The sequence below is a fragment of the Nomascus leucogenys genome, chromosome X, assembly GCF_006542625.1.
Source record: "Nomascus leucogenys isolate Asia chromosome X, Asia_NLE_v1, whole genome shotgun sequence".
Classification (NCBI taxonomy): Eukaryota; Metazoa; Chordata; class Mammalia; order Primates; family Hylobatidae; genus Nomascus; species Nomascus leucogenys.
In genome coordinates, this window is record NC_044406.1 from 28,389,602 (window position 1) to 28,407,263 (window position 17,662).

The window sequence follows — 17,662 nt, forward strand, 5'->3', positions numbered from 1 at the left end:
TATAAGCTTATAAAACTTCCTAAAAATATTTCATTAACTTTGAAAACTAATAAATCTAGTGATTACAATTTATATTTTTAAAAACATAAGAAAAGCAGGCTTTGTGCATAAGACCTTGAGTGTCAAGAAAGTTTAGAGAGGATAACAACTCATTAAAATGTACAGTGAATCATAAAATTCAATTTGAATTGAATCTTCCATTTTGGCCCAACCTATCCACGTAAAAACCAGCAAAACGAATCATTCTAAGTCACAAGCTGCTATATGTGTTTTAGAACAGATACTATTTACTATATTACCCCTAAATAAACCAAGGTCTAAGTAAATGGTTTCTAGCTTTTCTCTAGTTAAGCTAAGTTCTTTCTTAAAAGGAAACTCATTCTAATTCATATTTTTCTTCTCGAAGAGGGAGCTTATATTTTTCTGTTTCTGCACCTTGAACATGAGTATTGTGGGAAAGTATTAGGGGATTAGCAGGAGATAAACGTGGTTTTTGTCTTCACCACTAAGTGGATCAAATTAGTGGGTATATGGCCATGATTTTATTCTGCCACACTACGACCTGTGAGACAAGGTGGAAAAAGTAGATTCTAGAGGCACTGATGGATACAGGCTAAGCTGGGTAACAAGGATACCCCAAAATGTAATGTCTTTGATCAAATTGAAGTATATTTGTCTCGATAAATAAACCAATAGCTAGCAGCCCCAGACCAGTCAGGTGATTCCGTTCAATTAAGTCATTCAGGGACTCAAGTCCCTTATATATTGTTGCTCCCCATTTTTTCCTCATATTTCTGGTAGAAGCCAGTTCACTGATACATCTGCTTTCCAGTCTGCAGGAAAGGGAAAAATAAACTCCAGGGCATGCGGCTTTATCATACAGGAAATGACCAGGAAATTGCACACATCACTTCTTCATACATCTCGTTGACCCGGTCTCAGGCACATGGCCACATTTAGCTGCAAGAGAAGCTAAGAAATGTGGTCTATAACTGGGTAGCCACGTGCTTACCTAAAATTCTAGGGACTATACTACTAAAAGGAAGAAAGGACTAATAGACACTGGGACACATTTAGTGGTCTCTGCCTCAAGAGGTATCAGCCAGGGTTTGGAGATGACATATTAAGCACAAAAAAGATAAGGCAATGTATGGACAGGGTCTGTTCAAGAGAATCACAACTTACATGTAACAGTGGTGGTCACTTACATTTGAATAACCCGCTAGGGGTATTTCACTTTCACCACCACTAATTTTCTTTACTTTCCTCCTTCTTTCATTTTTCTTTCTGTCTTGCTCCTCCTTTTCATATTCCAATTTCCCCCCCCCCGTATTTTTCCTTTTTGTTTCAACTGCTTATGATACTGAGGTCTAAAGAATTTACTGAGTAATGACCACAGATACATGCTTTCTTTATGCATTTTTAATGGCTAATTTAAATATACTTGGAGGCTAAAAGTGCAATAATTTGCTTTAAATGTGTAGGACTCTGGAAAGATGAGAAAACACTGTAAGAGTTAAAGAAATCAAGAAAGGATTTGGAATAGTGACTATGTAATTAAAAGGGCAGAAATAAAGGATGTGCGTTATCAAGATATAATCACAAATATTTGAGGATAAAAAGACCTCTGTATTAAAACCTAAAGATATCTGCATTACAAAAAAATGTTCACTTTGTGGATGACTTGAAAAACTTTCGAAATGAGTAAAATTATAAGCAGATCTGATGTTTTTGTCAGAAAGCAAATCACGAGGTACTTCTTCCATCCACTCAACTCAAGGGTAACAATGGCTGTACTTTCTGCCCTTCATCATCACCAGGAGTTTCTGAGTAGCCTTTTAGAGCAAATCAGTTTCCTGGCAGGCGAGTAATTTCTACTGTATAGTCATCATTTTCCTGCATCATTTATCTAAGACCCATCTTCTCAACACTCAGGTGCAACATCACACCTTCCCAGGGGTGAGGTCATCAAGTGCATCTGGGTGTTAACAGATGTTTGATGTTAACAAGAGGGACACCCCCTCTTCTGGCTGGTGTCCACCGATTGTTCTAGACACCATGAACCTTTGTTTCATGCAGGTAGAAAATAGCCATCAAGAGCTAAAATTTGAGCCCTTACAAGAATCTTTTTACTACTCAGCACAATGTGGTAATAATATTCCCATTTTTCAGGCCCTTTTCCTTCAAGTGAATAAGATTTCCTCTCTATTCTAGAGGCGCCATGCTACTGCCTCTCTATATTTTATTACTGTGGTAAATCCCCCAGCAGCTTATTCCAAGTTCACTGTGCAGCCCTCTGATTCCTGAAAGGCATAATTTGGCCTAACTTGATATATATATATACTATATATCATCACTGACAGTAAAGTTTGTCCCATAATAGTAATACTACTACTACTACTACTAATTGCTAACAATGAGTGAGCACTCACCATGGGTGCTATAAATGTATATTAACTTAATTAACTCCAAGTCATTTGTTGTTACTTAAATTCTCTTATAATCTATTGATCAAACAATTGAGTTGCTTTGTTCCTAAAAGCTACAAAAATATATAGTAATGTAGTATAAAATCTATTTTCATAAAGAAAGCTGACACTACAGCTGAATTATGGTTAGCAAATTTAAAATTCATACCTTGTTTTCCTCTTGTGATTTTGTCTCCTTGAAATTTGAGCAGATGTTGTTATATCTTGCAGCAATCACATCCTCAACTATGAGCTTAATATAACGTACCCCTTTCATTACTTTTCCTTTCTTTTAGAATTCTTAATCTCTGATTTCCAAAGAACTATCTGTGCTTTGATATTGGCAACGATTATCTGCTGTAGGTCCTAGTACTTATTTAGGTAAAAGATCTTAATGAAGTTCCAAGGAACTTCATTTGTCTCCGCGTGTGTGTGTGTATGTGTGTGTGTGTGAGAGAGAGAGAGACAGAGAGACAGAGAGAGACAAAAAAATTCTTCTCTTTTTTCATTTCTGAATAAAGCTTTCTAGAAGAGCCATTCAGTGTAACTAATGACAAAAGATAAATATGTTTTGTAAACCACTTTGCTTTTATCCTAAATGGGGAGTCCTTGGCAAAACATTTATCTTTACCATGACCGTAATTTTAATACACATGATTAATGGTGCAAATGAAATTAAAATCCCCCTACTATTCAACATCTTACTTAAGAACAAAATGCTATTTCCTAATTGCAAAGAGTAAAATGTCTGGATGTTGATGCTTTTTAATTAGAGGAGAATTTTCTTTTTAATTAAAAAAAGAGCTTTTTTATTTTTCAATAAGTTAGAGAGTGTCCTCTAGTGGAGAGAGAGACTGATCTCGTAGTTTTAGAAATGGCTGTATGATACCCAGTTAGAACTGTGCTCCACTTAGCTGATTGGAATCTACTGGGTGAAGGGAAAAAGTATTGTTTCTCCTCTAAGACAATCAAATCGTGGCCTAGTTAAAAGGCTGCAGTGTGACAAGCATTGTTCTCATTTTAGATAGGAATGATTTTTTATGATCAATTTTAGAGTGCTTCCTTCTGAACCTGGTGAGATTGAGCTGTGCACCTTTCTGCCAAAAAGGAGGCAGAAGCATTTAGTGCAATTTACTGCGGCTTTTACAGATACTAACTTGAGGCAGCAAGAATACCATTATCTTCAGGACTACAGCCCTGGCTGACTGATATATTTGATGTGTGCAGATCCCTAGGCCATAGCTTAAATTTGTTTCTTTTATTACTTGAAGGAAAACAAAGAAACAAAATTGAGAGACAAATTAAATAAAGGTCTCTCTTCTCCTTAACTTGTGGAATTCTAATGCTAATTTCCTGTATTTCTGGTTAAATGTGGTAAGCAGTCTTAGCTCTATCACTTGTGTATCAGAGATGAGAGGTGGAGGAGTTTTTTCAATATCTAAATGGAAGAGGGTACGGAAGAGCTGTGGTGGTTGGCTCTCTGAATCACATACTAGAATTGCCTTATCAGAAATTGCTTATTACAGCAAATTAGAGACTGAAAGAAAAGAACGATAGTTGCTCTTGATAACAAGCTAAATAGCTTGGACTTAAATAAAGATAAAAATTTTATTGCTGATTCTTTTAATTTTTATTATTTATTTTAAGTTCTGGGATACATGTGCAGAATGTGCAGGTTTGTTGCATAGGTATACATGTGCCATGGTGGTTTGCTGCACCTATCAACCCGTAATCTAGGTTTTAAGCCCTGCATGCATTAGGTATTTATCCTAATGCTTTCCCTCCCATTGCCCCCAACCCCAACAGGCCCCAGTGTGTGATGTTCCCCTCCCTATTCCATGTGTTCTCATTTTTCAACTCACACTTATCAGTGAGAACATGCAGTGTTTGGTTTTCTGTTCCTGTGTTAGTTTGCTGAGGATGATGGCTTCCAGCTTCATCCATGTCCCTGCAGAGGACATGATCTCATTCTTTTTTATGGCTGCATAGTATTCCATGGTGTATATGTGCCACATTTTCTTTATCCAGTCTATCATTGATGGGCATTTGGGTTGGTTCCAAGTCTTTGCTATTGTAAATAGTGCTGCAATACACACATATGTGTGCATGAATCTTTATAGTAGAATGATTTATAATCCTTTGGGTATATACCCAGTAATGGGATTGCTGGGTCAAATGGTATTTCTGGTTCTAGATCCTTGAGGAATCGCCACCCTGTCTTCCACAATGGTTGAACTAATTTACACTCCCACCAACAGAGTGAAAGCATTCCTATTTCTCCACAGCCTAGCCAGCATCTATTGTTTCCTGACTACTTAACAATCACCATTCTGAATGGTATGAGATGGTTTTGATTTGCATTTCTCTAATGATCAGTGATAATGAGCTTTTTTCATATGTTTGTTGACTGCATAAATGTCTTCTTTTGAGAAGTGTCTGTTCATATCCTTTGCCCACTTTTTGATGGTTTGTTTTTTTTTTCTTGTAAATTTGTTTAAGTTCCTTATAGATTCTGGCTATTAGACCTTTGTCAGATGGGTAGATTGAACTTTCTCCCATTCTGTAGGTTGCCTGTTCACTCTGATACTAGTTTCTTTTGTTGTGCAGAAGCTCTTTAGTTTAATTAGATCCCATTTGTCAATTTTGGCTTTTTTTGCAATTGCTTTGGTGTTTTAGTCATGAAGTCTTTGCCCATGCCTATGTCCTGAATGATATTGCCTAGGTTTTCTTCTAGAGGTTTTATGGTTTTGGGTTTTACATTTAAGTCTTTAATCCATCTTGAGTTGATTTTTGTATAAAAGTGTGAGGAAGGGGTCCAGTTTCAGTTTTCTGCATATGGCTAGCCAGTTTTCCTAGCACCATTTAGTAAACAGGGAATCCTTTCCCCATTGCTTGTTGCTGATTCTTATATTTGAAAAAAAGGGGCATAAGGAGAGTGTTCATAAAATCCTTCAGTAATCCAACAAATGTCAGAGCCATAATGAGCAATAAGGCAAATATCATATTCCTTTTTATAGATAGTTTTCAGAAACATGTATAGTCCTGACTCTCACACAGACGGAAGAATGAATACATGTTAAAAAATTTTTTGCTCATGTGATGTGAGGGGACCAAGCAGATGTTATGACCAGTTCAAAGGAAATATCAAAGCAGCAGATTTACACAGATTAAAGAAACGTTGAGACGAATCGTAAATGGAGACAAAATTGTTTTTTTCCCCAGGTTATAGGGGGGATAGGAGAGGTGAGTCAATTAAATCACTCTCAGACAGGAGAGAATTTGTACCCCTATCAGTATCCTACATTTTACAGAGTCAAAATATAGTTCAAAGACAGTAAAAAAAGCCTTTGGGAGGCCAAGGCAGGTGGATCACGAGGTCAGGAGATCGAGACCATCCTGGCTAACACGGTGAAACCCCATCTCTACTAAAAATACAAAAAATTAGCCGGGCGTCATGGCAGGCACCTGTAGTCCCAGCTACTTGGGAGGCTGAGACAGGAGAATGGCATGAACCCGGGAGGCGGAGCTTGCAGTGAGCCCAGATCACGCCACTGCACTCTAGCCTGGGCAATAGAGCGAGACTCTGTCTCAAAAAATAAAAATAAATAAATAAAACAGTAAAAAAGCAAGAATCCAATAATCTGGAAGGGTGTGCCATAGACCAATGAGTAGTTTTCCAATGAAAGATAATTTCTTTCTACATAACTTTGTAAATATATATATATATATTTCTGTAGCTTGGTTGGGTTGCCAGTGACCCAGATTTATATCCTACTTTCTTGTCTACACCAGCTACTTCTCTACCTACAACTGCCATTATCGTGAACCCTCTTTCTCTTTCCTCTTCTCCAGCCTCCCTGTCCTTGCTTCCTGCTTACAGGACCTGCCCTAATATTTTTCAATTTTCTTGCTTTTCTGAGCCCCAGTTCCACTTTAAACAAATTCCAAGGTAAAAACAAATTGTTCTGGACAGTTAACTGTAATCACGTGCATGAAAAATCACCTGAGGGTGCTTGTTAAAAATTCAAATCCCTGGAACTCTCCAGACTTGACTTGCTGAATCTAAATCTGCTGGGGGTTGGAGGTAAATTTTTTGACAATAAATTTGGAACTCACTGACTTAAGTAAAATAAGAAAAAAATGTAACATCTAAGCCATATGACTCTAAGCTAAATGACGTTGTAGAATATATGGGAGTATAAAATAAAAACTGATATGAAAGTTAGTGGAAATACGCAAGAAAAAGCAAAGTTCATGGTAGCATTAGTAATTGCTAGTAATAACTTTCCCTAAAGTTCCTATCACAATCTAGCACTAATTATTTTCAAGTTGAATATCTGGAATGTCAATCTATTAATTTTTTAATGTCCATTCTAGATGCTATGCTAAGTGAGTTTTAAAATTATTTTTCCTTTTTAATTGAAAGCATACCCAGACACACATTAAATAAACACAAAAAATAAAAATTCATAATCATTCTGTTTTTTCTTTGTATCACTTTCCCTTCTACTGAATTTTACTAATTATAAATTTAAATCTTTTAATCTTGAACTTTATTTCTAGACTTCAATTTTAAGAAATTATTTTTCCTCCACATATTTATAAAATATATGCTTTCTCCTATATAGTATATTTGTTTCGTAGTAATATTTAACTCTAATGAATCCCACATTTATTTTTCTATATTATATGAAACTAATTTTTGTTTTCAGAACATAATGCAATTCTGATAACTCATTGCCTGGAGTTAAATCTGGTACCATATCTGAGCACTACAATTGATTTCGAAGAGCTGTATCACTGCCTGCGGGACAAACATGACGTTGTTTTTTTATAATTGTTTTAAAATATATTTTGCTCTTTGTTTAGACCAACAACATAATGTCCAGATCTATCATCATTACACTTTAGTATAGTTGTTGACGATATCCACCTACTTAAATTTCTAAATAAATATAGAATTATTTTGTTGAGTTCTACATCTTATTGGACTTTTGTTATCATTAGCATTACATCTGTTTAATTGTTTGTTTATTGCTAGTATAAATAGGATCTCTTCTATTTTCTAATTAGTAGCTGTAGAAATCGTGGATGATAATGATTTCTAAATATCATAGACCATAACTAACTACAGAGTTTCTTCTTAAGGCCAGCAAAACTACGATAAAAATCAATGTCTCTTAGAGAATAAGATTAAAAAAATTTAAATCACATTAACTATAGCTAAACTATAAGTACATTAAATTGCTACACATCATGTAGTTTAAAAAAACCCCTCAAATTTGCCAGGTTTGCAGACTTACCCCACTAAGGAAAACTGGCTTTCTTCTGAATTGCCTTCATCAATTATTTATTGCTGCAGGGTTGCAATAGGCTGAGGTAGATGCTCTTATAGAGCATCTAATATTTCGTATTAGGCAGATAGTGTTTCATTTTAAAATTTCAAGCCTTGTGCCTGTAATCACAGCTACTCAGGAGAGGGGAAGATCCCTTGAGCCCAGGAGTTCAAGACCAGGCTGGGTAACTTAGCAAGACCCCATTTCAAAAAATATATATATAAGCAAGCTTTTAATAATTTTAGAATCTATACTCTTAGGACCCACATTCTCTCTTGGTTTTATTTTGCGTATTCTCTTTTGAGTTTCTTAAGGGTATTTTTGTCTGGACCTAAAGTTCTATCCAAATATATTGAAAAAAATGGGTAGCCCCTCCTTTGAGAATTACCACATAGACTCCGTTTGATCTATAGGATAGCGAGTCTTATTTTTACATGATTATATTTTGTTTAAAATAACTCGAACTATACAGAATTTTATATTTTGGAATACCAATACAAAAGAATGTTATATCAAAAGGACAAATTTTAAAATTTTGCTAGTAAGTGATTACAATATATGTCTTAGATTTGAATATTTGAAATAACTCTTTTTAAAAAGTCAAAATATAGGGCTTTTTAATTGGTTAAGTATGCAATCAGATTATCTTCAAACAATGTTTTTATTGAAATTGGTTCAATATATGAAGCCTTTATTTGGCAATTTTCATCTCTATGCACTTTCCAAATGTTAACTAATTAATCTGCTTGACAATATTCCATTAAACAGTTGTACACATTTTATGTTCATACACTCCTATAAACTTTAATAATAATAATAATGCTTTCATCAGCTTTTTAAAACATCTCATTGCTTTGTTATGTCCTATTGCATTAGTAAAACTTCTAAAACATTATCATATTAAAATAATGCTGGCCAGGTGCAGTGGCTCATGCCTGTTATCCCAGCACTTTGGGAGGCCAAGGTGGGAGGATTGCTTAAGCCCAGAAGTTTGAGACTAGCCTGGGCAACATAGGGAGACCATGTCTCTACTTAAAAATAAAATAAAAAATTAGCTAGGCACACCAGCCTGGGTGACAAAGCTAGACCCTGTCTCAAAAAATTAGCCAGGCATGGTTACACATGCCTGTAGTTCCAGCTACCCAGGAGGATGAGGTGAGAGGATTGCTTGAGCTCGGGAGGTTGAAGCTGCAGTGAACCGTGATTGTTTCACTGCACTCCAGCCTGAGCAACAGAGTGAGACCCTATCTCAAAACAAACAAACAAACAACTGAAAAGAATGCTAGTAGGCACGTTTCTATATACCAACAACATCCAAGCCGAGTGCCAAATCAAGAATGCAATCCCATTCACAATAGCCACAAAAAAATAAAATAAAATGCCTAGAAATACAGCCAGCCAGGAGGGTGAAAGATCTCTACAACAAAAATTACAAAACACTGCTGAAAGAAATCAGTGATGACACAAATGGAAGAACATTCCACACTCATAGATAAAAATAATCAATATTGTTAAAATGGACATACTGCCCAAAACAATTTAAAGATTCAGTGCTATTATTAAAAAGTCAAAACAGATGCTGGCAAGGTTGTGAAGACAAGGGAACACTTATATACTGCTAGTGGGAATGTAAATTAGTTCAGCCACTGTGGAAAGCAGTTTGATGATTTCTCAAAGAACCCAGAGCTACCATTGGACCCAGCATCCCATTATTGGGTATATACCCAAAGGAATATAATTTTTTTTTTTACCATAAAGACACATGCGTGTGTATGTTCATTGCAGCACTATTCACAATAGCAGACATGGAATCAACCTAAATGCACATCAGTGGTAGACTAGATAAAGAAAACGTGGTTTATATACACCATGGAATACTATGAGCCATCAAAAAGAATGATATCATGTCCTTTGCAGCAACATGGATGGAGCGAGAGACCATTATTGTAAATGAAGGGAAAGAAAAGCAAATACCACATGTTCTCACTTGTAAGTGGAAGCTAAACATTGGGTACACAATACAGGTACACTTGAGGGTGGAGGGTAGAGAGTGAGAGGAGGCTGCGAACAGAAAAACTACCTACCAGATACCATGCTTATAACCTGGGTGATGAAATAATCTGTACACCAAACCCCCGTGACATATAATTTACCTATTTAACAAACCTGCACATGTACCCCTGAAATGAAAGTAAAAATTAAAAAAAAAAAATAATGCTTGTAGGCTTATTTCTGTTGAATTTAAAGGAGATGATACTGTGAGTCCCATTGTATATTCTTGTTTAACACATGTTTACTTTTAAATATTCAGAATTAAATATTCTCAGTATTTCCTAATAAAGCAAGCCTCCAATAATTTAGTTCCTAAAAATTGCCAAGTAAAAATATAGTCTGATTTTATAATCATACATTTTATAAATCATTTTATAAATTCATTATAGTGTTTATAACACAAAAGTAGGTAAATAAAGCATTTTAGGTATGATGTTGACAATTACATGCTACAATCCAATGAGAAGCCTTTTTATCTTGATAATGTTTTCATAATTTTGAACAGTACTGGTGATTAGCAAAATAGCTATATTTAATAATAAAATTTTGGTTTAATATGAATGTTAGGGACCACAAAGAGATCCTACTTCACTCTCACTAGGATGGCTATAATCAAAGCAACAGATACTAAGAAGCGTTGACAAGCCTGTGGAGAAACTGGAACCTTCATACATTGCTGGCAGGAATGTAAAATGGCACAGCCACTTTGAAAACCAGTTTGTTATTTCTTCAAATATTTAAACATAAGATTCTCTTATGGCCTAGCAACATCACTCCTAGGTATATACCCAAGAAAAATGAAAACATATGTCCACACAAAAACTTAGCAGCAGTATTCACAATAGCCAAAAAGTGGAAACAACCCAAATGTTCATCAGCTGATGAATGAACAAAATCAACATATGGGATATATTCACACAATGGGATGTTATTGATACATGCTATAACATGAATAAACCTTGAAAACATTAAACTAAGCAAAAGAAACCAGACATAAAAGACAATAATATTGTATGACTCCATTTATACCAGATGTCCATAGAGACAGAAAGTAGAAGTAGATTCGTGGTTGCTAGGGGCTAAAATGGGGAGTGGCTGCCAGTTGGTACAGGGTTCCTTTTTGGGGTGATAAAAGTGTCCTAAAATTGATTGTGGTTCTGATTGTACAATTCTGTGCATATACAGAAAACCATGGAATTGTACAAATTCATGATATGTGAATTTTATCTCAATAAAGCTATTAAAATATGCATACTATGTATGTAAAAAATAATTTTATAGACAGTAGCATCTGGTAAATGTTTAACACTTGGCTCTCTAAATGTAGTTCTGCCAAGAATACAGTTGATATTTTTGTTTACATTAGCTAATGAAACAATGGAGGTGCATATCAGAACTTTACTCATTCATCAATGATGTAAATGAGTTCTTTGCTGAATCAAATTTTAGTAGGAGAATATCTTCTTGATGTTTGTGCTATTCCCAATATGGCAGCTATAGACACGACACACTTTTAATTTAACCTGCATTATTAACATTTTCCCCATCGTGTTTTAAGTACAGTCAGTCAACAAAACAATAAATCATAGCCTGATTTGTAGTATTTGCCAATGTATGGGGTAAATACTCCCCCTATAGTCTTTTTCAAGCTACCAACATAATGTCATTAAACATATAGTTGAGAAGAGATGTGCAGTAGTACACTATTCTATAGTATTTCTACCATATGGATACTATAGCTGTAAACAATCTCAAAAGATGAATGAATGGTAAAATGTAGCAACATAATTTGGAAGTTTTGAGTATCTGTTATTTTTGTTTTTAATTTTTTTTTGTATTTCCATAATTTAATTTTCAACGACTGTGCTTAACAGCCTGCTCACAGAATTTCTGAAAATGTGGTAACTGACTTTTGCAAGCTGGTATGGAATCATACCACTGAAATAATACCTGAATGAGGAGGCTCTGTACTTACAACGTGAAGCCTAGTTTACATGACAAATTTGGCCTATGGAGACATGTAGACATGTAGCCTTTAATTAATGAAGCTTTAAAAAAAGGGAAACAAGGTAAAATGAAAGTTCAAAAGATATTAAGTAGGTTATTCATTAATTTGAGATTATGTATTGAGTTCTTAATATATTCAAGATGCTGTAATGGGTCCTGGTAATACGAAGGTAAATAAAGATATAATTTCTGCCTTTGGGGAATGCATAGTCAAGTTGCTGGGCTAGGTATGTGAGCAAAGCAGATATTGAAAGGACTGTGTTATGATAAAACATAAATATGTTCCAAAGTCTATGGAGAAAGGAGAAGAGAAGGAGGAAGAAAAATTAAATGAGTATTTTTTGAAAGTACAGGCCTGCATTTTGGAAGAAGTGTCATTTGAATTGGATTTAATGGATGAAGAGTGTATTAGGTGAAAATGAGAATTTAAAGCAAAGAATATAGTCTTAAATAAAATCAAGAGACTATAAAATGGAATATGAATGGGTGACTCCCAAAATTCAGATGCTAAAAACCTGCTGTGTAATTGGCATATCCTAGTTCATTGGCCCAAGTTACAAACACGGTCCCATCATTTATTACTTTCATAACTACTATTTGTCCTTTTTAATCCTTATTTGCCCTTATTCGGTGGACATACATCACTTACTCCTAAGCTCCACCCTGCTCCATGAATTTCTATCAAGTCCTGGTTCTTATTCAGATTCAGAGGAAAGGATAATAGTCCTTCATTCCCACTTTCAAGCACAAGGTAATACACAGTTGGGGGGTCCAACGTCACAGCTGACACAGGTGTGATTAATTACTTTTTCCAAATAAGTAGTACCTGGTGAATCCAGCTTTTCTCCACAACACTAAGGCCCCAGGTTAGAGACCCAGGTGTGAGCTTGACCTCACCTGGTCTGCTCTCAGAATTGACTCCACTGGACTCCTAGTGTCTAGGCTGTGAGCAGAGCAATGCATCAGAAGGGAAGTGGTAACTTTGCTTAGCCACACAAATGTGTACAATTAAGAGAAGCCACTGAAAAGCCTCTTCACAGAACAAAGCACTGCTCAAATGGACTTTCTGTTCTGCCTATATTGAGAAGCAGCTGGCAGTTCCCAGATCTCTTTCTCTTTCTGTGTGGGTGACACAGTCATATATGCACAACACACACACACACACACACACATATATATACATATATATGTACACACACATATACATATATACACACATATATACACACATATATACACACATATATACACACATATATACACATATATGTATACATATATGTACATATCGAGAGAGAAAAAAATATATTTTCTGCCTTAACAGGATTCCTACTTAATGTCTGGTTTGAGAGGTTCCCTATTATCACATTGATAAAAAGCAGAGTGTTCTGTAGTTACTGCTACCACCTATGCTTTATCACTTTAAGAAATTATGTGGAAATAATCTGATCTTTGCAGTGCTTATTCCTTATGTGATCCCACAGTATTGTAACATTCTCAATCCTTGATTCTGTCTGATCCCATCTCAGGTTTGAAAATACAGTAAGATTGTTCTCTTTAGAATAGAGATGTGATTGCGTCAGTCTCCTATTTGAAATCTTTCCTCAACTTCCCATTGCCCTGAAATGGAAGTCTCATATTTTCCACATGCCATACGTAGAACAGCACTGCTCCTGCTCTTGTGTCATCAGGGCTCTATTCTTCCCCTAATCTTCCCTCTACTTGCCCCTCGTCTACACTTCAGCTTCAGCCCCTTCAAAATTATTTCATTTTCCCCAAAGCTCCCAGGCTTTTTCTCACTCATGCTCTTTCCTCTCTGTCCAGAGTGTTTTTCCATTCTTCCCCCCACCCTCTTCTATTCCTTCCTTGAATTTCACTGTCTGACCCACAGCAAGCCCATCTCAAGACTGGTTAGAGTTCTCCTAGGTGTCCCCATAGCGCTGTAGATGCACTCAGTACTGGAGCCCCAGGCAGGGTGGGGTAGTCAAAGAACAGGTGAACCAAGATGGCTGAGAAAGCAAATTACTTCTTACATGGGTGCAGGAGCCATTGTTTAGGTGTGGCAGCACAAGGCCTGCAGGTAAAAGAAATGAATAATTATAAAATTATGAAAAATAAAAGTGATTAAGAATGAATTTCACAGTCGATGTCGGAAAGAAAGGAGGGTGATGTGAGACAGTAATTCAGGTTCCAATGAGGAGGTCAATTGGCCTCTCTGCTAAGGAATGTCAGATTCCTTATTTATGATTTTTAAGGTCCCATATTTACTAAAATTGTAATGGAAAATTAGGCAATACCTGGAGATTTCTATTTATGAGTTCCAGGCATTAAGTCCCACCTAAAAACTTAAACTTGATCTTCTAAAAGACAGATGGTATAAATTATTAATATATACGTTTTTAAAACTGTAATACATCTTGATTCCATTAGCATATAATGTTAATCATCATACTAGGTAGTATTTTGAGACTTATTATTGAATTCGTGACTACCTTGGCACTATAACAGATAGTCCTGGTACAAAAAAAACCAAAAACAAAAACAAAAAACAGTGCTGTTATAAAAATGTAAACACAAAGAATATTTGATTTGAAACTGTTTTGTAATGTTGGTTGACACTTGCCGTAGAAATCTGCAATTGATTTCCAATCAATGGAATTGACATTTATTCATTTCGTAATGTAAATATTCTCTGAAGGAGAGGGAATTTTATACTAAAATATTTCTGTACAAAGATGAATAATAAAGAAACCTCCTTGGAGCCTCAGTTTGCCTCTTAAAAGTTTGTAGATATTTTCTGGACTTGCCTTATCTGGTCATCAGTGATGACTATTACATAAAAAATCCGGCTGGGCATGGTGGCTCACGCCTGTAATCCTAGCACTTTGGGAGGCCAAGGTGGGCAGATCACGAGGTCAGTAGTTCAAGACCAGCCTGGCCAGCATGGTGAAACCCCGTCTCTACTAAAAATACAAAAATAAATTAGTCGGGCGTGGTGGCGCACGCCTGTAATCCCAGCTACTCCAGAGGCTGAGCAGGAGAATTGCTTAAACCCGGGAGGCAGAGGCTGCAGTGAGCCGAGATCGCATCACTGCATTTCAGCCTGGGCAACAGAGGAAGACTCCATCTCCGGGTTTAGGGGCAGGGGAGGAATCCAAGTCTGTGAGGAATCTCTTAGAGAACATGCAGACATAAGCTAAAATAGAGAAAGCTATATCATGCCATATTAGAAATATTAGAAGAGCAGTAATTTTCATGAATTATTCTTCAACAACGAACACAAGAGAATACGATTAATTTTATCCTATAAAAATTTTGTCATTGTGGAACTTGTAGAATTAAGTTACAGATACTCATGCCCTAGTTTAGAAAGATTACATGTAAGTGCATTCTGCTTTTCTCTATGTTTATGCTGTAGAATCTCTCATAAGCAAAATTTCAAGAAATATATACTATCAACTCATAGCTTAGCTCTGAGGCTTCCAGTACTTAAGAAACCTCCTTCCTTGCTACTTAGGATCGCAGAGTTCTCAGGGCCCTCTGGTAATATTCTTAAGTATCTATGGCTACCACAAATTGAGAGTTTGCTTACTTCAAATGGCAGCAAAGGTGTCGCTTTTTCATTTTCAGCCCCTCGCGTGGTGCCCATCCCTGAGAGTTCCTTTGCCCCAATCCAGACTTACAAGACCCCATCTTATCCCTCAATTTCTGGTTCCATTTAGCAGTAGCAAGATCTTAAAACTAGTATCTACTGGAATATGTCAGTTCTGTAATGCTGACTGAAGCTTGAGTAAACCCGGTGCTTGTAAAGTGGCATGAAATATCCAGAAATAAACTTTACTTTCTACGGGCATTAAATTTACTTCCACCTTTTAGACAGAGACTTCAATTTACTTTATTAAATAATTGACCAATCTGTATTCACCACTAAAACATTCTAAGTAGCATATTGAAATAAACTAATCTTTACAGTAGTATAATTGATTTTACCTGTAAAGAAAATCCCAAATATTTATTGTCATGATTTTTGTTTTTTAATGTGGTTTTCTACCTGAGTATGTGTTAGCTTCTTTAATTCAAATGTTATTCTTTATGAATTAAAAAGATGTTATTCTTTATGAATTAAAAATATTTTAATAGCATTCTCTTAGGAGCTCGCATTTATGGTTCCCTTTTCTTTGCAGCCAAAGATTTTCTATTTCCCACATTCAAGACTGAGAAACACCTTCTATCTGCCCTATAAAATCTTATAATTAGCAACGTTATGTACCCTTTGATATCATGCTTCAAGAAGGGCATATCACCTCTGTGGTATCCTTTGCAATCATTCATGACCTCAATCTAATCATGAGAAAACATCAGGCAAACCGAATGGGAAAAATGTTCTGTACAATAGCTGACCAGTCCTCTTGGAAATTTTACAAGTAACTCACATTCCATTAAACAAGCCATGTTGTCGAAAGCACACATTCTATCAATTTGACAAAGATTGAAAATCCCTGAAAAATTATTCTTTTAGAAAGATATTTTATTAAATCAATGAAAAGTGATCAAAATGTTACCTGTCAGTCTGCCTAAAATAAGTGTGAACAAATAGTTTTATAACACTTTTCCATCACTTCTCTCTGCAGGTGACTCTGCTAATCTAACCTGCAGAGCTTTCTTTGGGTACAGCGGAGATGTCAGTCCTTTAATTTACTGGATGAAAGGAGAAAAATTTATTGAAGATCTGGATGAAAATCGAGTTTGGGAAAGTGACATTAGGTAATTTTTTTTTTTAACTTGTACAGTCAAGATTAACATTTACTCCATTAGTGAATAGAAAGTAAGCTGAAAGGATTTTTTGTTTTACTATTATCATAATAAAAATACTACAGTATTTAATGATAAAGAAGCAAAACACTGGTAAGAGACTTACTGTGGAATTACAAAACATGAATGCCATTTGCAAAGAATTTAAGAAAAATCACGAGGATTGTTTCATTAAGACACATACTGAGTGCGGCTGGGGGTGGTGGCTCTCGCCTGTAATCCCAGCACTTTGGGAGGTCAGATTGGGCGGATTGTTTGAGGCCAAGAGTTTGAGACTAGCCTGGCCAACACAGAGAAACGTTGTCTCTACTAAAAATACAAAAATTAGCCAGGCATGGCGTTGTGTGCCTATCGTCCCGGCTACTTGGGAGGCTGAGGCATGAGAATCACTTGAACCTGGGAGGCAGAGGCTGCAGTGAGCCAAGATTCTGCCACTGCACTCCAGCCTAAACAACAGAGTGAGACTCTGTCCCAAAAAAAAAAAAAAAAAAAAATATATATATATATATATAGTGAGATCAAAATACCATAAAATATAGAAAATGTTAGTGTACTTTTTGTATATGAGACCTTTTTTTAAAAAAAAAAAAATGTTCTTTGGGAGGCCGAGGTGGGCAGATCACCTGAGGTCAGGGGTTTGAGACCAGCCTGGCCAACATGGCAAACCCCGTCTCTATTGAAAATACAAAATTAGCTGAGCATGGTGGCGGGCGCCTGTAGTCCCACCTACTCGGGAGGCTGAGGCAGGAGAATCACCTGAACCTGGGAGGTGGAGGTTGCAGTGAGCCGAGATCGCACCATTGCACTGCAGCCTGGGCGACAAGAGCGAAACTCTGTCTCAAAAAAAAATTCACAGGAAACATTAACAAGGTACAAGGACTCAAGCAAACACGATCTCTTCATTTCCTGTTATGTATCTTTACATATTTGAGCCACCAAGTGGAATATAAGCTGCTGATTGTAGTGATAAGGATACACAAAATGTTT

At 36.1% G+C, this 17,662-nt stretch overlaps 1 protein-coding gene across 1 annotated transcript in view; it reads left to right on the forward strand.

The window, feature by feature from the left end:
• IL1RAPL1 (interleukin 1 receptor accessory protein like 1) overlaps positions 1-17,662 on the forward strand; it is a 1,381,368-nt gene that overhangs the window by 1,325,264 nt on the left and 38,442 nt on the right. Inside the window, exon 7 of the mRNA XM_003261172.3 lies at positions 16,495-16,627. Coding sequence (XP_003261220.1) covers positions 16,495-16,627 — 133 coding nt within the window. The remainder of the gene's footprint in view (positions 1-16,494; positions 16,628-17,662) is intronic.